The sequence below is a fragment of the Dermacentor andersoni genome, chromosome 8 (genome assembly GCF_023375885.2).
Source record: "Dermacentor andersoni chromosome 8, qqDerAnde1_hic_scaffold, whole genome shotgun sequence".
Taxonomy (NCBI): domain Eukaryota; kingdom Metazoa; phylum Arthropoda; class Arachnida; order Ixodida; family Ixodidae; genus Dermacentor; species Dermacentor andersoni.
In genome coordinates this window covers 109,744,687-109,768,572 of record NC_092821.1, presented here as the reverse complement: position 1 = coordinate 109,768,572, position 23,886 = coordinate 109,744,687, and the positions used below count along the sequence as shown (strand labels likewise).

Here is a 23,886-nt window from a genome sequence, read left to right as displayed (position 1 = left end):
CAAATATTGAGATTGAGTAGCAGTCAAGGCAATGCTGCTTAGCTGGAATCCGAAGACAAGCGGCACTTCTGTTGCATCTATCGCTAAAGGAACTGACTATAATAAGGGGGCCCTTAACTATAGCCATACCATTATATCGTCGGGTAGCGGCAACCGATACAGCAACTGTGTAATGTTATAGTGTACTAGGATATACTAGTAATCTCGCAGTACACCTAATATTTTTCCAAGTAGTACACTAGTATTCTTTTAGTACACTTAGTACACTCATATCTGATGCTATAACTTCTTCAACCTGTAACGTATTGTGCCTAGAAAAGCATTCATCTCCCCTAAACGCACGGCTAACTCCGGATCTTCTTATACGTTTACGAAAAAAAAGGCAACCAGTGCAGAAAATCGAAGAAAAAGCCTTTTAATCTGTCTTTAAAAGAGTGATGCAAAAATATACCAATACGTTAACCCTACTATTAAGAAAAGCGAAACGGTATTACTAAGAACAAGTAATAATTCAAGGCGGTCAGATTACAGGAAAGCAGTGGCGTATACTAAATTCATTTCTAAATGAAACTAGCTCTGCAACTGATATTACTGAAATCTCTCATGATGGAAACTCCTTTCGCACTTCTGATACCATTCCAAACGCCTTCAGCCAATATTTTTCTTGTCTCGCAACACAATATGGGCACTCTTACTCTAGTGACAGTGTCGGTCTTTGCAATCTTTTTATCTTTTACCAACCACTCCCACTGATTTTAGCGATAGGATCTTGAATCTTAAAACAACTGGCGCTCGACTTGACAACATACTCGCTAGGCAAATAAAAGACATTGTCAATGTCATCACTCCTATCTTTGCTCATATTGTCAGTTTAATCTTTAAGCACTATATTTTGTCTTCTGAACTAAAGAAAAGCAAGGTAATATCTATATTTAAGAAATGTGATAGATCAGCCATCAATAATTATAGGCCCATCGCTATTATTCCTTTCTTCAGAAAGGTTGTTGAAAGATCATTTTCCACACGTCTTTAGAGAGCATTTAAACTACTATCTCCACGTCGGTTTGGATTTCACCAGGGGCTTTCCACTATTCTCGCGTTGGGTGCACTTACTGAAAACATCAGAAACACAATTGACGAGGGCAAGTTCCTTGGATCAGTCTTCATTGACATCAGTCAAGCTTTTGACTCGATCAATCATAATATTCTCGTTGTTAGCATTGGTCATGTAAACCTAAACACCACACATACTCAGAGAAAGAAAGGGAAGGAATGCAGCAGTTTCCTCTGCACGTAACACCGTGTTAACGAGCGTGAGAAGGAGACGATAAAAGGGAAATTCCTCTTACGGGTGGAAATGTGTTCTTGTGTACGTTGGACATAAAAACGCGTTCAAGTCATTTCCATCTGGAATTGACTTGGACGCAATGAATGACATGAACGCACGAAGAGACCGAACAAAAGCTGTAAAAATAAGTGTTTCCGATTCTACGCTTTTGTTGCCATTAGTCCTCCACTATTATTGATCATACTTTTTCGGGCCGGGCCTACTTCGCCTGCCTGTCACGCGACGTCACAATTCTGCGACCACTAACGAGGTAAAAGTGACGTGTACGCACTAAACATGTATTGATATGCCGAACAAAACTGATTTTTTTTTTCGTATATCCGGAGACTACCCAGTTCCGAAAGGAATAGCAGACAGCTTCCAGACGATCCCTATCGTCCTGGCTACTCGGGAGCTAGCCATGTTCATAGCCACTGCGTCGAAAAAGAACGGTGCACAATGATGCGAGTGTGCTCAGGGGGTCTTGTATAGGTAGTTGCGTACTTAGGAGTGCTGAATAAATAAACAGAAAAATATAGAGAGATGTTGAGTTTTTATTACTAAGGACGAAAATGTGCTTCATTTCCCGTGATCGTTGTGCGTGTCCTGTCGTGTGTTGATCGTTGTTTCTGAAGCGTGTCTTCAGCCAATGGGCAGGCTCGGAAGCGTAGGGCCTGGAAACAGAAGGCAGCAAATCATCGTCCCGTCATGTGCTAGTCAGTTGGCTTAGGTGTAAAAGTTTCTGCTGGGCATGCTGTAACACAAACATTCACGTAAAAGCTAGACGACATTCTTCTTCGCATTTATTGCAAAAAAAAAAAAAAAAGCAGCGACCCTTGAACGCGGTTTCCCTTCGTTGGGCTTTCGTAACGCTGTCCGATTCTTAGCTGATGTAACCTAGTGGGTAAGGCGGTCACAGTTTCTGAAGTCCTCATTATCATGATCATGATCAACAGCCGCAACAAATATGTCACCCTCTCCCTCTGCGTCAATGGCGGGGTGACGTTGAGAAGAACGGTCAGTGTTATTTCGTCGTCGTTTTTTGTATTAAAAGGAAGCCTCAGCAAAGGAGAAATCGTTTTTCTCGGCAATCACTGCATCAATTTTGATTAGGTTTGTTGTATTAAAAATATGTAGAACCCTAGCGACTGTTGGAAGCGGATTTTTTTAGGCCGTTGATTTTTTTAGAAACATCGAAAATCCAGCATTTTCAGAAAACGAAACTATGAAGTTTACAACTCTGTAACTCGGCAAAAAAAAAAAAAAGACATCACAATTCTGTAAGTTACATCGAATAGTGCATCTAAAGCGGACAAAATGACTATGTTATACACGGCTCTGCAGTTTACCGTTGTTATGTGAGTATGCCTTTTGCTGAACCCTGGTAAACACTGTAACAAATTCGCGTAAGCACTATAGTTATATATCAAGTTTGTCCGCTTGAGATGCTCTAACGGATGCAATTTACAGAGCGATGATATATCTTTTACTGCAGAGGGACAGAGTTGTGAGCTCCGGGCTTCCGGTTTTCTAACTTGTTCTCTAAAATGCACAAATTTCAATGAAAATTGCCCAGGGGCTACCTGAAAGAAATACTTCTGCGCGTTCCGTGTATTTGAATAGGCGGCATAGGAGTTGGGCCCGAGCTAAAGCTTCCTCTTAAAGAATATTTTAAATGTTCCCTTTTGTTGAGACTGAGCTGAACGTTTTTAATCGTGACATTATTTCCGCGGGAACCCGCCGGTAAATTTCATAGGGATGCTCACTAAGCCATCAGGGAACTTCCATGTTTCAGGGCAGTTTCTTTGCTAAAATGCAGTACACTGTGTTATTTTCCATTACTTTTCATATCTTACCTAAATATTTAGTTTGCGTTCAAGACAGGAATAATTGTTTTTTTCTTATTTCATGGGAGTCTTGGCCAATTCCACACTGTAGGCGTGCGCCATCTTTTAGCGCAAAACGAAATCAATGAATTACGCCAACTATGTCTTCGAGTATCATGGTGTACTGGGATATAGACTACAGTGGGCGGGCTGACACCTTCGCAACCTTGTCGCCCGTTCGACTGCTTCCTGCCGCTGTTCCAACTTTGCTCACCGATCGATGGGGAAAGCTCTCTCGAGACTGGAGCCAGAGGAAGCCTACTCCAGCCGAACGATCACCAGCTTACGCAGAGCAATCGAGGAGCCACGTGATCTGGATTCTGTCACGTGTCGCTCGTACTCCCAGCTCGAAAGTTAGAGCGCCTCCGAGAGCTCTGAGCTGGAGGGTGACGCTCCGAACGAACCGGGCGAATTGTTCCGAGCGCTGAATTTCCTTCGAGCCGAAGGCACATCACTCGGGGATCGAGAGCGTGTCAGAGTATTAGAAAGCGACGAGTCGATTTGGCCATAAGGGATACACCCAGAAAGGCCACTTCGTGAATGATTGATTGATTGATTGATTGATTGATTGATTGATTGATTGATTGATTGATTGATTGATTGATTGATTGATTGATTGATTGATTGATATCTGAGTTTGAACGCCGGAACGCAACAGTGGTGTTTACGAGAGACACCCACCACGGCATCTCAGTGGCCACGACGTTCTGCCACTCGGAACGAGGTCGCAGGTTCGAATCGCGGTCGCCGCGGCCACACTGCGATGGGGGGCCGAATGCAGAAATGCGTAGTTTTGTGCACTTAGATTCGGATTCACGCAAAGCGACTCCGGGTGGCATAAATTAATCCAGGCTTCTGTGTCTCGCATTTCAGCGTGTTGAGTTTGGGCGTTAGACACCGTAATTTAACGCCGTAATTAACACCGTACTCCTGCATTTCTCATCTGTTTACTATTTATGCACATGTTACTTTCTCTATATTTATCAGATGTTCGTTTCGATGTCCCTTCTTGTAATAATGATATTGCTTTTTATCCTACGATTCTAAGTGTGTATCTTTATTCTCTCTTGTATTCTTTGATTTCGCACTCTTGTATGCAATCTTTATTCGCACTGCTGTCAAGTAGACGGTCAGTGGACACAGTGAAGCCCTATATTGAGGCTTTTTGTCCGCTGTCGGCAGTATCACTTTCTGTAGACGTTGATGTTATAATAAACCAAACTTGAATTCGTTTACGACAGACACCCAAATGCACGCACCTTTACATGCATACTGAAACACACACATAAACACGCACGCGAACTGGGTCTCATAGGTATGAGGTTTAGGTAATAAATTGAGCAATAAAATAAAAAAAGAGAGAACCTTAGTTGCGCACAGCAGAGCTGCAACGCGGCCGAGATTAAGGCTCTAGGGTTTGCTTCTGTTTCGACAGGACAGACTCACACTGAATGCCGAGCGTCGACAGGAACGTCGACCGAATGCCCATCAGAGCCACCTGAAGCGCTATGTTTCCCTGTGCAGCCGTGTTCACGGCTTGCAGCAGAAGGCAGCCGATGCCCTGGAATGCCGTGACGAGCTGGCTCCCGGGAAGTTGACGCAGGATGCACTGGGGCGTATGAAGAAGAGGGAGAGAGAGAGAAAGCAAGGACAGGAAAGGCAGGGAGGTCAGCCACAAAAGCACCCGATTCGCTACCCTACACTGGGAGTGGCGGACAGGGGAAAAGAAAGAGGAAAAACGGGGCCTACGAAGGTGGCGAAATGGTTAACATCGTGTTCGTAACTGCAACAGTGATTGGGGATTGGGAATTTCGGGATTGGGGATTGGGGATTTCGTCGCTCTCGTGCAATGCTGGTTACCTTGCATTTATCGAGCGTGACTTCTCATACATGTGGCTTTACTAGCATCTTCCCCCGTAATTCTCTCTCTCTTTCTCTTTTTCTCGCTTTAATTATGCTGTGTACTTAGGCCCTTGTACCCTCCTCCTTTTTCTCACTCTTTCTACGCTCTTTTCTCCCCCGTAATTCTCTCTCTCTCTCTTTATCTCTTTATGCTGTGTAGTTAGGCCCTTGTACCCTCCCCCTTTTTTCTCTCTCTTTCTCTCCTCTTTTCTCCGACCTGAACGTTTTATGCTATTGTAAATAATAGGAAATCGATCCGGCGCTTTATTCGTTAAACAAGCATCGAATCGATGGAGAATGCATACATTTCTCTACGATTTGTAATGGGTTCTTAGAGGAAGCTTTAGCTCGGGGGTTCCAATCTAATTGGGTGGGAAAGGAAAAATTGTTTTTGGTGGCAATCACTGTACCGAATTCAACGAGGTTTGTTGTACATAAATGACAAGGTTAGAATCTAGTGACTGTTGGTGGCGAATTTTCTATTTAGGCCGTCAATCTATTAATCAATATTGTTGAAAATTGTGCATTTTTCAGAAAAGGAAACTATCAAGTTTACATCTCTGTAACTCCGCAAGGAAAAAGATAGGACAATTCTGTGAATTGCATCTAACAGTACATCTAAAGCGGACGAAATTGATGTATTATACGTCGCTCTCGAATAGAGCACTGATATGTGAGCAAAACCATTACAAAACGCTTCCAAACAATGCAACAAATTCACGTAAAATATAAATTGATATGCGATGTCTGTTCTTAGTACAGGGCTACGAACTTATAAACTGCGGGCTTGTGTTAATGTGACAGCGTTAAGGGCCCCGCCCCGCAGAAAATCCGGCGTTGGTGTCGCCGTCGGCGATTTCCGTATGAGAAAAACGATCCCGAACCGCGGATCCCGATTCACGAAGGCCCTTCGCGTGGCGCAGACGCATCACTGAACTAAATGAATCTCTGCAAGTAAAATCCAGCAGATAATACGTAAAGTACGACTTTCACACAAGCTACATACACGATAGTGTTGGGCTGTAATTTGAATATACGAGCAAACATAATTCTGTTATGCGTAACCTCAAACGCAAACCCCTTTTATTAGTAGGAGCAGGGCGCCCCGCTCGGTTCCTTGCAACATCATCCAGATGGCGCTCGTTTACGCGCATCCGCGGGAGCGGCTGCGCCCGCCGTGGGGGGAAACAAAAAAAGAACCAGAAAGCTGGCCTTCGTGCATAGCGTTCACCGCCTGCGTTTCCGCGAGAACATTACGATTACATAAGCTGCAGTTGCCAGGAAGCATGAGAAGCAGTCAGGGATCTTCGAATGATATCGTGTTGCACTCATAAATGTTAAGCTTAAGCGTCCTCCGAATATTTTTTTTTTGAACTTACCGGTATTTGAGAACTACTTTTAAAGACGTCTGGCCTTAAATCAACATTCCGCTTCCAACAGTCACAAAAGTTTACCTTCCTATCTCAAGTGCAACAAATTACTTAACATCAGTCCAGTGGTTGTTTCAGAAAAGCATTTCTGCGTTTTACATGTATTTCAATAGGCGGCATCGGCGTAGGGGCCGAGCTACAGCTTACTCTTAAGATTACTGACAAAACAAATCGTTCTCTCACTTTTTTTAAACGAAGCAATCTCTTGCCCCTTCCCCCTACTTTGCAGATTGTGGCTTCTGCTGCGTTGACGAGAATACAGCTTGTGCAACCGGTTGTGCGCCTATTCTTGATCAGTGCCCGAGAAAGGGTATGCGCTGCTGAGACACAAGCGGTATGTAGACTTAAATGTAGTTAGACTAGTGTCGGACTTCTCTGTGCGTACACCTCTCATTAACAGCCTTCTTTCGAAAATAATCGTACATCGCGTGCGTCTTCGTGGCATAAACCGCTAACAACTGCAGACGACGAGGATCACGCCATCGGCTAGTGGTGCTAGCTTGCTAAATCAAACAAGTTCGCGGCATTTGTATTCCAACATTACGTTAGATCTGCGTGACCTTTTTTTAAATCTTTGTTGCATTCTGGGGTAGCTGGTTACTCCGAATTTACGGCATGCAGCCGTAAATTCCTTGGAGGGACCAACAAAACATTATTTCGCATTAACTTATTTCGCGCGCTTCAAGATCCGAGCCAAGTGCAGCACGGCTTCGAACATTAAGCTCGAGACTAACATATTTCGCGTAAACACAAAGTTGATGCATGAACAGCAAATATGCTTTATCCGTTGCAAACAGCAACAATAGTGCTGTGAGCGGGTATAGGAGGTTCTGATCTTTGAGAGCAGTCTGAAGGCGTGCCATTGAAAACCAGTTCACTTACAGCAAGGACTTGGAACTCAGACACCATCATGTTTGTCTGCAAGAGAAACCGTTTCGCATGAATACGTACACTGTAAGTTGTAGTATACTAACAAACAACAAACGAAGTGACGTGAGCGCTGATTTGTGTTGACTGCCAGGCAAGGTAGCTCGCATGTATGGGCAGCCTATGAATGGCCATTTGCAAATGTGGTGTAACTCCCACAGTAGCCAACGATTACGCAATAGCCTCAATACGCAACGAACCGACCTTCAAACAAACACGGAAACACGTAGCATCAACAACGTAAGGCGTGTTTTTGGAAACGTAAGTGTGTTACTTAAAAACAGCGCTACCGAAACGGGACTACCGAAACGCTGTTTGGGCTGTGTGAGTGACGCGTTTTTAGGTAATATGGAAAACCACCAATCGCCCAATCAGCCGCTCTTCAGTTCACGTAAATGTAGTTGTTGGTTGTGGCTAAAATGTTTTAATCGCGCCATCGACATAGGCCACGTGGGGGTACTTTATGCCTTCAACAGTGCGCTACATTTGTAGTTTTTTTTTCCTTTTTTTACGAACGAGATTAGGTTATTTAATGGAGGACGGAGGCTCGTTATGCAACAAGGAAGTGATACGGCAAAGAGAATGAAAGGGTGTAGGGGGAGGGAGGGGCGACGCCACCTCTTATTGCCCACGTTGCGTCATCATGACGTCATAGTTGCAGCAACGTCCAGTCTGCGGGGTAGCCATTTCTCGACAACGGAATGTTACACTTAATTTGCAGACTTCTTTTCTAATGCACACGGGCAACCGATACCCACGAGCCATGAGTATGGAACAGAATCCGCGGTTTCCATACAATGGAGTCAGCTGCGTGGATGTTTCGGCACGAGACACAAATATGAAGTTCCACTTTGACCTTCTATGTTCTTTTGTTTATGTTTTTGTTTTCAATGAGCAAATGCTGTTATCGTTGTAGCAGCGCCCAGGGAATACGACAGATTAAAAAAATATATATATACAACAGTGACAGTACTCAGTGTTGTGTGTTCTCGTCTGCACTTTCTGTGTTGTGGACTCATCGTGCTGCTGCAACGATACACGCACGCTAGTTCGCCCAATTACCTGCACTACCAATTCATTTTATTTTACATTGCCTCGCTGTAACTAACGTTGATCGGAACAAGTGTGGAACTTGCTAAGAGCTCGTTTGCATAGCGAGCGCCCCCCCCCCCCCCCATTCCATTACTGCTTAAGTAAACCTAAAATTTCGTCACGACACGTGATCCATATAGAACGAGCTCGTCAGCTTACCGTGGTCGGCGATCCAGCCGTGCACATCATCAACACGTCTCCAGAGCACTGGAAATATCAGAAGCAAGAGAGAAAAGTTCACGTGAACGATATTTTAACTTTACCGATTTATTCTGACCCACGAGAACTCATGCACTTGATCTTGAGTGACCATCGAAGGAAGACTAGAACTGTAGCTGATACATATGAAAAATTTGGCTATAAATATTGAAGACGACTCAGTTCAGCATTTATGGCAGTATATTATGCCAGCTGCGGCCGTCTAATCCCAAAACCTTTTTTTTTTTTTTTTTTTTTTGTTTTTTTACAGCGCGTGCGCGTATGGGCAAACACACTATTGCGTGGCGTAACCCGTGGTGTCAAAATATTTGTCGTCTGCACTCCGTTTGAGAGCGTATCAGTGAGGAAAGCAACCTTTGCCCTCCATTTTCTCAGCTGTATTGAATCAATTTCAGAGCAGTTTCAAGGTTATGCAATGTGTCTCTCTGTTTAGAGCCACATTACGTCGAAAGGTAACCACTGTACGTATCTAGCCGAAACCTACGTTGCCAATGTTGCCCATGGCAGGCAGGCCGATGTTGATGGAGCCATTGCAGGAGTCGTTCCTGATGAGGGAACCCATGTTCATCCCGCCCATGTTGAGGCCACCGAGGTTCAAAGCGCCAAGGTTCAGTCCACCCAGGAAAGGAATGTTTAGGCCAGATGACATGTCTGTCAAAAAAGAAACAAAAGAAGGAAAGGTGAAGGAAGGTGTCGTACAGATAATAATTCACATTAAAAACATTAAAATCCATTTGTCTAACAGACAACAAGCCGTCTACAATAATCCAACGCTCTCTGACATAGTTGCAACCAACAAAGGAGCGCCTCAAGATTCGATACTTGGCCCTCTATTATTCTTACTTTATATACGTGACTTCCCTTACTGCCTTACTGAAACTGAAGCTTTCTCGTGGGCAGACGACACCACAATCATTGCTACCGGCTATTTATTCTTTGGCTTCTAAATTAAATAAAGATTTACAGAATATTTAAACTGGTGTCGACGTAACTCTCTTGATATTAGCCCTTCTGAAACGTCATTCATATTGTTTAATTCCAGTCAAGATCTCCATGGTCCACTCCATCAAATAATTTCAACCACTACATTGTTCAGGCTATCTCTAAATGCTAATTTCTGGGGTTAACACTGGGCTCGAACTCAGAGTACGCAAGTCATATCAGTAATTCAAAACGTACACCTTAGTCCCTGGCATCGGAATATTACAGAAGGTTTGATAATATTTTAATACATCAACTTTGTTTACACTCTGCTACGCATTTATTAAAAGCCACATTAATTAGTGTGTAACAACATGGGGGAATACTTATCTAACGCTTTTAACTCTACTACAACCTTTACGAAAGCAACGTGATAAAATCTTAACCCATTCCGTAGTTATGCTTCTGGGCTGCTTCGTGAACACACACTATGGTGTTGAGCTCGCAAATTAACCTCGTAAATTACTATCTTTTGATAACCTTGGTCAATGCACTTGACGACCACTTTCCTGTAAATATTTTCTACAAGTCATCTCTCGTTATTACAAATCATACTGGATCCGCTGCTCATAACAATTTCGTTTTACTGTTGATTGAAACTGATTACAAAAAAAAGAAACACTGCATACCTTGCAGCACTATCCTTTTGAAGTAACCTACCGTTAAATATTAGGTTGTCCTCATCGTTACGTGCTTTTAAACAAGTAATACTTTTTTCTTTTCTGTTAGATAGCTAGCTTGCGATATATGGTGCATTACATACTAATTGTATTTGCCATATTCACGCTTGTAAGCTTTTGGTTTAGGTTGATCTTACAGCTTGTACTTTGCGTGTTATTTATGTATGAAGGGTTGCATTCTTTTTTTATGTATTACTTGTGGTTGAAGAGCTAGTTGTTTTTGTTGCTTTTCGCGTTGTGCGTTTTTGTGTATTATCTGCGTAGCTTTCATGCTGCCGTGGCTACGGAGCCTAGCAACGTCTTGTAAAAGGGTCAATGCCCTAGTCAGGGGCCATAAGACACTTTAGTCCTGCACCCGTTGATGTTCCTTGGATGCAGGAAGACCAAGAACTGTTGTAAATAAAAAAAACCAGAGTTGCAAAGCAGGCTTATGTCAGACTTCCGAAGGGTGCGAGATCTCCCGTATACAGAGCCGCTGTCTTCGAAGTATCAGTTGCTCGAACTAGCATGCATTTGCGAATCTGTGTGTTGCTTTTCTTTTTACAGCGTCAGCTGTTATCAGTTCCTTTCAAGTTTCACACGTCTATTTCTGACATAACCAAGAGATTCAAGGAATTTGTAAAGTTGAAGTATTTCTGCGATTTATTGGAAAGGGATGGAGGTATGATATAAAAAAGGGGGTGGGTTGGGAAGCTGACCGAAAAAGTGTCCTGTTGGCTACCCTACACAGCAGCAATTGTGTTAAAAAAAGAAGCATTCATCACAATATAGCTTAACAGGGTACCAAGTTTAAAGCTCGGAACAGATACCACAGCAAAGGAAAGCGCAGTTGAAGTTAGAAGCGGATTAGGTGGGCTGACAAAATTAGCAAATTTGCGGGCACCAGATGGGGTCACCTGGCGCAAGACAGGGTCAACTGGAGATCGCTGGGAGGGGTCTTCGTCTTGTTGTGAACATAACTATGCTGATGATGGTTAAGCAAGTGCCAAAGGGATGTCCTTTTGTGTAGCCAAACAAGAAGATAACACAGTGATGTTGATGCGAATTCCTGAATTGATTGGCACTAGGCCAAGAAGGTACGCCCTAGGCTGGAGCCGTTTCAACAAGGCGTATTCTTTCCTGACGAACAAAGCCCTTTGCCTTGCAAATTCCTGGCGTCCCTTTGCGATCTCCAGTCACCTCTGTTTTGCGTCAGCTGACCCCGTCATGTGCCCGCAATTCATCACGCCACCTAATTATCTGCAGTTCTTGGTGCGCTTCTTATCCCTTGGTACTGATTCTGGATCTCTAATGGGCCACCAATTATCCACAATAACAATTGCGTGTCCCGCCCCACTTCATTTATTCTTATGAACATGTATTTCTTTCTTGCGAGTAATCAGCCATGATAAGCGTACTCTTGTACAGACTCTAGAAGCGGAGTGCAAATTATGAATCCTGTTTTTCTTGCCGATATATTGAAGATTACCTTTGTCTTCTACATATGACTCTTCAACCCTACTCTTAGACTTTCTAGCCTAAGGCTCTGAATTATTTGTTGCAATCATGCATACAGATTATGCAGATCTTTCAGATCTACTAGTATAAAATTTGTCTAGCTTGGCCGAGTGATTTTGCGTATAACTTAGTGACCCGATAAGGCCAGGATGGCAATCACATCACAACTCAATCTTGAAATCGCAGAGTTTCCTACAAAAATTACTGGAGAAAACTCTAATGCAGCGAATGTTCATCTACCATGGGAATGACGGTTAGTATATGGGTTTGCCTAATCTTAGTTCTTATGGCTTCAACTGTTCTCGTGTTATTCCGAACCATTGATACTTGGAAAATTGTGAATACCTTGGATACGGCGCATATGCAAGACTTGTGATTATCCTTTATACGTTACCCCTCCCCTTATGTAATACCCCGAAAGGGGTCATTAAGGAAACAAAACGAAACGAAACGAAATTCAGTCACTGCCGGCTTGCGTAATCATTGCTAAGTTCGTTGCAATTTCAAGACATTACTTCGTTAGAAATTATGAATTTAACAAAATCACAAAGCCGTTTGAAGCCAGAAAGATGAAGTTTAGGCAAATTCAGCCATGCCTGCTGGCTGAAGCGCCATAGTTTCAGTTCCCCAGACTTTAAATTGCCAGGTCTTCTTCTACACTGTTTTTTTTTTTTTTGCAATCAACTATATTCTTGAAATGACTTCACGGCAGGACTGAGTCGCAAGTCTGGCCCAAGCTTACTCGGAATCTGACGAGTCACCGGTATCAGGAGCAGGGGCAACAGGGCACTGATGATTCCTTGAGGCGAACTACTCCGGTAGATACCTTGGATGGCACACTGCGTAGTAGACACTGTCAGTATCATAGGCGCTGTAACCAGCGACAACCTAAAAATTTGGCGACGAGCACCACCCACAAAACCTTGCTGTAAGTGCTCTCTGTGCCTCCACACTTGAAACGTAGTTCCACAGCGGTGCCTTCAATAATAAAAATTAAAGAAGTCCACCTCTGCTGTAACGACACGGAAATCAGAGAAAGAACTTGTTATTGCGGATCGCGGTTATGGATTAACGGCGAATATCAAAAGTTCTGATAAAATTTAACGTGATGTCTCCTACTATTTTGTCTAGTAAGTCTACTGGCTGACTGACCTGACTGAGGTAACTGACTGACTGACTTGACCTGATCGACCTGACAGACAGACAGACAGACAGACAGACAGACAGACAGACAGACAGACAGACAGACAGACAGACAGACAGACAGACAGACAGACAGACAGACAGACAGACAGACAGACAGACAGACAGACAGACAGACAGACAGACAGACAGACAGACAGACAGACAGACAGACAGACAGACAGACAGACAGACAGACAGACAGACAGACAGACAGACAGACAGACAGACAGACAGACAGACAGACAGACAGACAGACAGACAGACAGACAGACAGACAGACAGACAGACAGACAGACAGACAGACAGACAGACAGACAGACAGACAGACAGACAGACAGACAGACAGACAGACAGACAGACAGACAGACAGACAGACAGACAGACAGACAGACAGACAGACAGACAGACAGACAGACAGACAGACAGACAGACAGACAGACAGACAGACAGACAGACAGACAGACAGACAGACAGACAGACAGACAGACAGACAGACAGACAGACAGACAGACAGACAGACAGACAGACAGACAGACAGACAGACAGACAGACAGACAGACAGACAGACAGACAGACAGACAGACAGACAGACAGACAGACAGACAGACAGACAGACAGACAGACAGACAGACAGACAGACAGACAGACAGACAGACAGACAGACAGACAGACAGACAGACAGACAGACAGACAGACAGACAGACAGACAGACAGACAGACAGACAGACAGACAGACAGACAGACAGACAGACAGACAGACAGACAGACAGACAGACAGACAGACAGACAGACAGACAGACAGACAGACAGACAGACAGACAGACAGACAGACAGACAGACAGACAGACAGACAGACAGACAGACAGACAGACAGACAGACAGACAGACAGACAGACAGACAGACAGACAGACAGACAGACAGACAGACAGACAGACAGACAGACAGACAGACAGACAGACAGACAGACAGACAGACAGACAGACAGACAGACAGACAGACAGACAGACAGACAGACAGACAGACAGACAGACAGACAGACAGACAGACAGACAGACAGACAGACAGACAGACAGACAGACAGACAGACAGACAGACAGACAGACAGACCCGACCCGACCCGACCCGACCCGACCCGACCCGACCCGACCCGACCGACAGCTTAAGTCTTCTCTCGTGACCGACCGACCGGCCAAGCGAGCGACCGACCGACCGACCGGCTTTTTACTTCTGAAAGCAGTGCCTCTCTATGAGAAAAGCTGATGTGTGATTGATGTTCGAGTTCGGAAAGGGGTTGTCTGCTGTTGTATAAAAGCGTGCTATAAGTGACGTTAATCCATAATGTCACTCTCAGTAGACGAAGACTAGCCAAGCAGCGCGATACGTCAGCGTTTAAAGAAAAAGATATTAACAGTCGCCGAAGCTTGTGCACTGAGATTTACGCATGACGTGATAAGTGTGGCTTAGTTCCTAAACGCTTCACGCCCCCCCCCCCCCCCCCCCCCCGTCTCGTCTTTCAGTAAAGCATCTTCTCGTTCACTTCGAGCGGCGGGTGAGGCTTCCTAGCCTTGCTCTGATGTGTAAGCGCCTAGAAACGAATAGGGCGCGCCGAGTCATCGATGACGTCACAATAGGACAGCCGAGTCGTATGGTGTTTCGTTTCATACGAAAATAAAAAAAATAAAGTGTTTTAATAGTCTCTGGTCATTCCGCGACTTGCCCGTCTCGGTCCGCATCTGAAAGAATGCGAGAGTTTTTATATGTCGTCGTATTTAGAGTACCAACTATCTACCCCTTTGCGGTGCACCTAAATCAAAATACACATGCGTTTTATTTATTTATTTTTTCACTCAGCCACTCTTCGAATAAAACCGACGCGGTCGGGTATTGAACACGTGGCCTCATGTCTAGCGGCGTTGGGGTGTTTGATAATATCAGGTGGGTGCAATTAGAGAGGAAGCAGAAGGACGATATATGTAGATAGAACTAACTGGGGTTCGTACTGAGAGGTTAGAAACACCATACTTCCAGCTACAGCTCTTATAACTTGCGTTGAAAATGTGCGATATTAACAATTATGAGAAATATCCCCCTCCAAAAAAAGAAGCTTTTGCATGCACTTAAGGTCGCCAAGTTGTCTGTAATCATGCGAAAAAAGCAAAAACATAACAAAGTATCATTAAGAAGGAACGTAGTTAATGAACTTACTCTGGTTATCGTCGTGATGCCTTGAGTCGTAGAACTTGTCTGAAGCGCAAAAACACGGCAACAAGATATTGAGAACCTATTTGCGGATGTTCAGCGTTCTTGACATCGTAAGTATAAGACAAATTTATTGCGGAAACGCCGCAATCGAGCATTGGAGAATACAAAAAAAAATTTTCATTCCTGCCTAAGTTTTGACAAATGTGGGAAGTACGTCGCCACATAGATACCCACGTTTCCTTTGCTGTCTTTCAAGCCCGAGGTGTCGGGACAGCGAACCCCGTCCAGATTCAGTTCCGCGCGAGAACATGCGGCGTTTTCACAAAAGTTGTTCAATATATTTCCTAGGCTATTTCTGAACTCTAAGTGCGCGGACCTTCGTCGTCAGCGAGTTCTCTCTTGTGGCTCCGAGTTCCCAGACAAGCTGATCTCGCTTCGAGCAGCTGGACATGTCCCTTGGAATTGTCGTAAAATAATGAAATTGCGACTGTCGAACTTTTCTGTTCGACGAAATTTCATAGCTCGCCTCGAACTGCATCGTGCGCATCCAGTTAGCGGTCTCGAAATGTCTGACTTTTCGTCTTAACTCTCGTTTCCGTTGCCTCCATCCAATATGCCGCTGAATCCTGTATGCATCGCTTCCGTTCGGAACAGAACGCCTCCGGCATGATATCGGCCGTGGGCTGGCAATACGTTACTAGATTAGCAGAATGGGCACCGATGGAAGGTAAACGCATTCGAAAACGGCACATGCTCAAGTGGTGCGACGAGCGTGTATCTGTTTACTAAACAAATGTGTACATATTTACCGTGCAACCAATTACGCCAACAGTCCGACCAGCCGTTGAAATATCAACTTACGTTTTCAACGTCTGCTCCGACAGACGAAAATGTCCGATGCATCAGATTCACCTTCGAAGGATAAAATTTGGAAGAGCCTTCGAGATAGCATTGTTAATGCGGTACGTGGCCGAATAGTTTTTAGACAATTGCTGCACACACTGTAAACCGATTTGCACCCTGAAGGTGTACATCGTGAAAGAACTTAAGGTGTGCAGATGTTGACGCAAGAGAAGAGAACCAGACAACATAAACGCCGGCGTTTGTGTTGTCTGGTTCTCTTCTCTCGTGTCCGTGTCTGCATGCCTTACCTTCTTTTACGAGGAATCTTTGCTAACTAGCTTTACTTTCTGTAGTTCTAAGCTTAAGGCGTATTTACACCCTTAATGGAGTAAAATGGTCTATATCTCACGCCCTTACACCTTTATGAATGTAAGGTTGTGAGTCTAGACAGAAACAACCTCAAGGGTGTTACCCCATTTACGGTATATTTCGGAGTCCATAGCTGAAACTGATTCAGTGGATGAGGAAAACCATTCGTGAGTTCCAAAGAAGTTGTTCTTGAGGAGAGGAACGTGCCAACTCCTATAGCCCGCAGTTGTGTCACATAGAGTGGGTTCTGGGATCGCTGAGGTCTGCTGAAGACTTGTTCATGCACCGATTCCTCCTCGTTTGTAAGCTCTCTGAGCCCCTTGCGAGGTTTGTTCATCTGAAATTCACGAACTCTGCTTGATGCTTCTAAGACAAGCAGAGCTTCATGAAAGCGAGAACCTTCATTTATTTGCCGCATAGTGCGTGCAGTCTACTCTGCTCAAGGGCATTTTTCTTATTCTTGTTATTGCGCGCCGTCATTCGTCGCGTGAGTAATTTGAGTCCCCTCAACTAATCCAACGAAAGTAGCTAAACTAATACAGGCGCTCCATGTTCTGGTGTTTGTTACGTCACACTGCATTCAGCTGGATAATAGAGAGCAACCTACGAATGGCGTATGAATGATACACATAGTGTTTGCATGAGCAAAAAGCAAAAAAGAAAGAAAGAATATAATACTAACATTGCCACTGCCGCAGAAGTTTGTTGAATTGCCAACACACTGAAAAAGAGAGAGAGAGACGGAAAAGCAAGCGTTGCTTTACTTTAGAGGCTGCACGAATTGCGAGTATACTCCAGGACCAGATATTGAAACATTAGTGAAACAACATACCACGGTTGTCCAGTTACATAGGTGTGAACGTAGGTCATCGATTTCTCATATTTCGATTCTCATAGTGTCAATTCTGGTAAAGGTGTTGGTATTCGATAGCAACAGCTAGTACACGGGGTGTTTCGACGAAGCCTTTAATTAATATTTAAAGATAGCCGTGCTAAAGTAAAAGGACGGTTCTTTCGGAGACATGCCGGAGACAGCGCTGCCGACAAAGGGGATGACGGGTGATACGTGGTAGATCCGCTTAAGCAATGAAGGTTAAAGTTAATAATATATATTCCCACCACCCGTCACCACATGGCCGCCACCATTGACAGCCCGTTTTCGAAAGAACCGTTGTTTTTTGTGGAAACAGCTATCTGTAAATATTACTGAAAGTCTTTGTATAAACACCCGGCGTGTCCACTTCACTTTCAATACATTCTGTTGAAGATGGGCTCGTTCGTTGCTAAATTAGGGGATTTCAGCGTTTCACATTCATTTGAATGCGGAAAGTACTATGTGACGTTTCTTCTTAATGACATGCTTGATGGCCGTGTCATTGTGTATTAACTGTGTCTATGAAAACGCTAGTAGAATGTTCTACCACAGTGTCAAGAGAGGACTCACGTTGCCGATGCCCAGTATATTGTTGATAGTAATGTTGACACACGAGGCTGGAAAAGCACAGAAAGGACAATTAAGACGACCCGTGACAATGCCGCGGTTTTCCTTGAGGCAATTTTTTTTGTTCCTTTCTCCCTAGGAAACGGTGAAAATATATTTATAGATAGTTTAGACAACGATATAGTTGGTATCCGGGAGGCAAACACGCTATTGTAGAGAGCGAAGCCGACGGACCGAAGGTGGCGCATGCGTCGGATGTAGCCTAGGGTAAACGGGTACACGAAGCTCAGGTATAGTGAAACGCTTGAAAAATACTCGGATGTAGCGTGGCAATCACATCGCATACAGTGGAGCGTTCGCTAAATCTTGGGCAGATTTCGGGAAGTGGCTAAACAGAGACCCCCTAGCACTTCAGAAAGTTGAGGGAATTGTCTCGCATGCAGCTTCGCTGCTTTAGATGTATGAAATTTGATCGGATTCGCGTACATTTGCGAGGGTTAAATTTAACGGGACAGCCTCAAAGACTCCTTGCGGCTTGAGAAACACAGGCCTGAGAGGGTTGACACAAAAAATCAAGTCCGCTATTGTCTAGTATCTACTCACTCGCTGACGCTGCGGCTCCCGATGTCGTGAAGGCCACGGCCAGAATACCGGCCAGAATGTAGCTGCAGCTCATGGTTGAATTCCTTGTTCGGACGATCAGCCAAACTGCAGCGTCACTAATTGCTAAGCTCGTAGTCTCCAGACACGAGACCAGACGACACTGGCAAGCCCTTTAATACTCGATATGGACTCGGTTCAAAGCGGATATGATGACGAGAGGATAGAGAGCCTTGCGAGAACCGCATGGACTCATTATTTCTTTCTCTTCTTTTCATTTTGAATCCGGGTTCACACACGGATCCTGCATTCAAACGCACGTTGACGACAGGTGTGGCGCGTTCGTTGTACGGCGGTAATATAGGGCGTCATTACACGTGTCCTTGTTCTTTAGCGAAATTTATAAACTTGGCGATGCATGGGTGCTCGACGTTCGATGGGCGTTAGCGACAAAAAATGAACAGGCAGCGCAGCCAGTTGAGGAGCGGCGCATTCGCGCCCGTCAGAACTGTAGCACCGTAAAACATACCGCGTTTGCTCGCATCTCAGGCCGCGTGCGAATCCAGGCCAACCCCTGAAATGGGGAAGGTGAGAAGATTAAAAGAAAAAGGAGTTTCCTCAAATATATTCCAAACGAAAACAACAACTACAACAACAACAACAACATATATTTGACTGCAAAAGGAACAGGACGTTTCCCCCTGTTTTTGAGGCTCGTCCCAAGCTGGCCTCTGTTGTGATCGGCCGTTCGATCCTGCCGCTGAGCCCGGAACGTCGAGCCGGACCTGAGCCTGCTGAGCGGCCAAGGCCTCTTTAAGGGGCACCGATGAGCTGCCCCCTTTCAAGCCCTTTTCCTGGCGGTGGACGGGTTGTTGGGATCGGCCGTTCACCACGCGTCAACCTCCGGTCACGGCTAGTGCGATTATGGGGAACAGGGCGACGGCCTCGTCAAAATGGTTCTCGAAACGGATGGTTTATGGCCAACACGGCAGTACCTCGGTCAGGAGAGCTTCGGGCAATTAGCAAGAACACGGCCATCACTTGTCAGCCGCACGAATTGGCATGTCAGTGTACGGTCGGAGTCAGTGCACGTTCCCCCCTTTCCCTCTTTGTGCCCCGTGATGTGCGTGCGTTTCCGACAAAGCTCCCTTCGGAAAAAAAAAATTAAATTGTGGGATTTTACGTGCCAAAACCACTTTCTGATTATGAGGCACGTCGTAGTGGAGGACTCCGGAAATTTCGGCCACCTCGGGTTCTTTAACGTGCCCTGAAATCTAAGCACATGGGTGTTTTCGCATTTCGCCTCCATCGCTCCCTTCGGAGGGTAAGGGTGAACGAGCTCCGGTTTGGTGGGACCTGATGTCATCTGTCTCCTGACGCCGGATTGGGGCAAGTGACTGAACAATGACCACGCAGGGATAAAAGGAGCAACGGATGGCGGGAGTGATGGGCTACTACAACTTCATCATTAATTTTTTCTGTACTACTTTGAATTTCCTTGAACATATGTAAATATAATCTGGTTTGTAAAGCGTCCCGGATATCCGGCACAGCCCCACGTTCACTTACTCCTCCACGAGCAAAGTAGATTCGACATCTTTGAGAACCCAGCCGCTACACCTCGTTGTCAGTTATTTCTTCCCACAGTGTACTGTCCTGGCTGGTGTCTGTAGCGCGTTCGAAATTGCTCCACAGTGAGAAAACTCGCACGAATAGCTTGGCGTGAATTTCATTCCATGCAGCCGCAATCTAGTTCGATACCTTACTAAGCGAAAAGTACAGGCATATCGAAAGCATGTCCAAGTTAGACGTACGTCTGAACTTGTTCCGAGCGATGCCTCGAGCGTCAAAATGACGTACACGAAACCGTAACCTGCAGTCTAGGGGAAGGGGGGGGGGGGGGGTCGCTTCCAGGTCTCGGAAGCTATGCTGCGAATAAAGTGTAAATAGTGTGGCCGCGAAGAAGTGACGCGTTAAGCTGGATTCACAGGACGGACCGTATTCCGCGGACGAGTATTACGTGACTGAGCCCGCTACGGATTGTACCACCAGCAGCTTATAGTTGCTTTGTCCACGTGTGCGGCGTTGATTGAGCGGCACATGACCACAATTAAGGCTCGTTCGCGGAATTGGGGCCGTCGTGGGAATCCACCTTAATTGCCTGACGATTGCGGCCAAACCACATTCCGAGATCTAGGCCGACTACCATTTCGTTCTGTATTTTTATTAAAGAAAAGAAAGTGTTGGCATGCATTTGAATAAATACGGTATAAAGCAAACAAGTGACTGCGCTTAGGCGGGTCTATGATTTATCCACTCACCAGGGTTAATTTTCCACTGAATGTATGCGTGTCCTTTCACTGCGCGAAGTCCTGTTAAGAAGCACGTTTTAGTTTTTTTGTAACCTGAAGCCGGAAATGCTATTGTATATGTGGCAGTTGTCAGAGGACAGCTGTGGTGAAAACCGGATCTACAGGCTCCGTACCAAATATTGCTGAGAACTAGTAAACGTACTAGCCGTGAAATTAGTATACGTATACGCAGATGTTCATCGCAGTACACGTGCAGAGGGCGGGCCTTCTATTCGAAAAATAAATCACTTTCAGTTGTTTACTCCGTGAATTTTGCAACAAGCAGCCTCCTGAGCAAAGTTATTGAGCCTCACGCTCGTAGTTTGTAACCGATTTTCGCATTAGCTATCAAGGATGACGTCGTCGTTGCTAATTGGGGGGGTTGGTCAGTCGCACAACGCCTTAAGCAAAAAAAAAGAAGGTAAATTTACCGCGTCACTGGAAATGTGGCGCAGGCCGTTCTCACGTCCAAGAAGTATCATAGAGCCCAAAAGGAGGACCGCCACGCAACGCTAACATAAGGGACGAGGGACATTACTACTAGCGCTCGTCTGGCCACTGGTTTTCGGTGGGAGCGATAGGCGCATGCGCAGCAGTCGTGACGTTGCAGTCGCGAAAGCCGCAGGGGCAAAGAGCACCGTTGGGTTTCACTTCCGGTTCCGGTTTCTGGGGGCACCTGTTCGTGTTCTGTGGTGAAGGGTTCACACGCACATTCAAATTTAATCTTTCTTTGTTGCGTCATAGGTGATAGACGACAATGATTGCTGTCGTCGTCTGGCCACCTCGTAAGTCCGAGCTTCGCCATTGCCACAGCGTCGACAGACAGACAGACAGACAGACAGACAGACAGACAGACAGACAGACAGACAGACAGACGGACGGACGGACGGACGGACGGACGGACGGACGGACGGACGGACGGACGGACAGACAGACAGACAGACAGACAGACAGACAGACGGACGGACGGACGGACGGACGGACGGACGACAGACAGACAGACGGATAGACGGATAGACAGATGGATAGACGGATAGACGGATAGATAGATAGATAGATAGATAGATAGATAGATAGATAGATAGATAGATAGATAGATAGATAGATAGATAGATAGATAGATAGATAGATAGATAGATAGATAGATAGATAGATAGATAGATGGAGGGACGGACGGACGGAGGGACGGCGAACTTTATTTGATCCTGAAGAGCTACTGTCAGGACCCCCTAACGGGAGGCTGTCGTAACCACGGGCCGTGCCCGCGCAGAGGACAGAACTCCGTGACGCTCCGCCCTTTCCTGGGCCCTCTGGATAGCATGGGCTTGCTTTCGGAGTACCGTGCTTCTGATGGCTTCCTCCCATTCGGCTTCACTGGAGCGAAGGTCATTAGGCAACGCGGGACATCACCAGAGCATGAGCCATAGAGCAAAAGCTTTCGCTACAGCCTGGACAACCAGGGTTTACATCAGAGTACATATCCTGCTGAGGAAGCCCCGCGACCGGAAAGATCCCGTCTGCAACATTCTAAGAGTAGCTGCCTGACTTCTACTGAGCTTCGGGTGAAGAAGAGGATAAACTCTCCTGCCAAGTCGGCAATGTTTAGTAATTTCATTAAATAAGAGAAGTGGATCGAAAGCGTCGAGAAAAAAGACTACAGCTGAATCCATCTCACGATGACTGTCGGCTGTAATGCGATTAGTACTCAAGCAACACGGTGGCATACCGTGATGCTGAAGTCGCGTTTACTTAAATGTATGGTGGTCATTCTGAAACTTGCGTCGCCTCGTCGATATGCTACAAACACTGCCTCAAGTGTCGGCCCACTTTGCTATTATACTTGCTTCACAAAGTCGCCCGTGCAAACCACGGCATGACGACGATGGAGTGATGACGATGGAATGACGAAGAAGCGATGATGCCGATGGAACGAGAATGGCGGTTGGATGTCGATGGCATGACGGTAACGGCATGACGGTTGTGAAACAGTCATCATCATCATCATCAGCCTGGCTACGCCCACTGCAGGGCAAAAGCCTCTCCCATACTTCTCCAACTACCCCGGTCACGTGCTAATTGTGGCCATGTCCCTGCAAACCTGTTAATCTCATCCGCCCACCAAACTTTGTGCCACCCCCTGCTACGATTCCGTTCTCTTGGAATCCAGTCCGCAACCCTTAATGACCATCGGTTATCTTCCCTTCTCATTACATGTCCTGCCCATGCCCATTTCTTTTTCTTGATTTCAACTAAGCTGTCATTAACTCGCGTTTGTTCCCTCACCCAATCTGCTCTTTTATTATCCCTTAACGTTACACCCATCATTCTTCTTTCCATTGCTCGTTGCGTCGTCCTCAATTTAAGTAGAACCCTTTTCGTAAGCCTCCAGGTTTCTGCCCCGTAGTTGAGTACTGGTAAGACACAGCTGTTATACACTTTTCTTTTGAGGGCTAATGGCAACCTGCTGTTTATGATCTGAGAATGTCTGCCAAGCGCACCCTAGCCCATTCTTATTCCTTTCATTATTTCAGTCTCATGATCCGGATCAGCGGTCACTACATGCTCTAAGTAGAGGTATTCCCTTACCACTTCCAGTGCCTCGCTACCTATCGTAAACTTCTGTTCTCTTACGAGACTGTCAGACATTACTTTAGTTTACTGCAGATTAATTTTTAAACCCACCTTTCTGCTTTGCCTCTCCAGGTCAGTGAGCATGCATTGCAATTGGTCCCCTGAGTTACTAAGCAAGGCAATATCATCAGCTAATCGCAAGTTACTAAGCTATTCTCCATTAACTCTTATCCCCAATTCTTCCTAATCCAGGTCTCTGAATACTTCCTGTGAAACAGTGATTATGGTATAATGACGGTGGCATTAGGAAATTGGGACGATGACGAGTGTATGACGAAAATTTTGTTGCGGTGATAGTATGATGGCAACCGGATGACAAAAC

General features: G+C 45.4%; 1 protein-coding gene across 2 annotated transcripts; it reads right to left on the bottom strand.

The window, feature by feature from the left end:
• Window positions 1–1,863: 1,863 nt before the first annotated feature.
• LOC126529229 (uncharacterized) lies at window positions 1,864–18,722 on the bottom strand. 2 transcript variants are annotated; one of them, XM_050176833.2, is made up of 10 exons: window positions 18,586–18,722; window positions 17,986–18,032; window positions 17,224–17,262; window positions 15,333–15,371; window positions 12,684–12,780; window positions 9,268–9,434; window positions 8,724–8,771; window positions 7,428–7,463; window positions 4,660–4,822; window positions 1,864–2,001 (listed from the first exon to the last, which is right to left on the bottom strand). In XM_050176833.2, exons 1-10 carry the CDS (start codon window positions 18,656–18,658, stop codon window positions 1,970–1,972), a joined length of 741 nt encoding a protein of 246 aa, XP_050032790.1. In that variant the 5' UTR covers window positions 18,659–18,722; the 3' UTR covers window positions 1,864–1,969. The 2 variants fall into 2 exon arrangements, with proteins under 2 accessions (XP_050032790.1, XP_050032791.1); XM_050176834.2 differs by lacking the exon at window positions 15,333–15,371.
• Window positions 18,723–23,886: the final 5,164 nt, after the last annotated feature.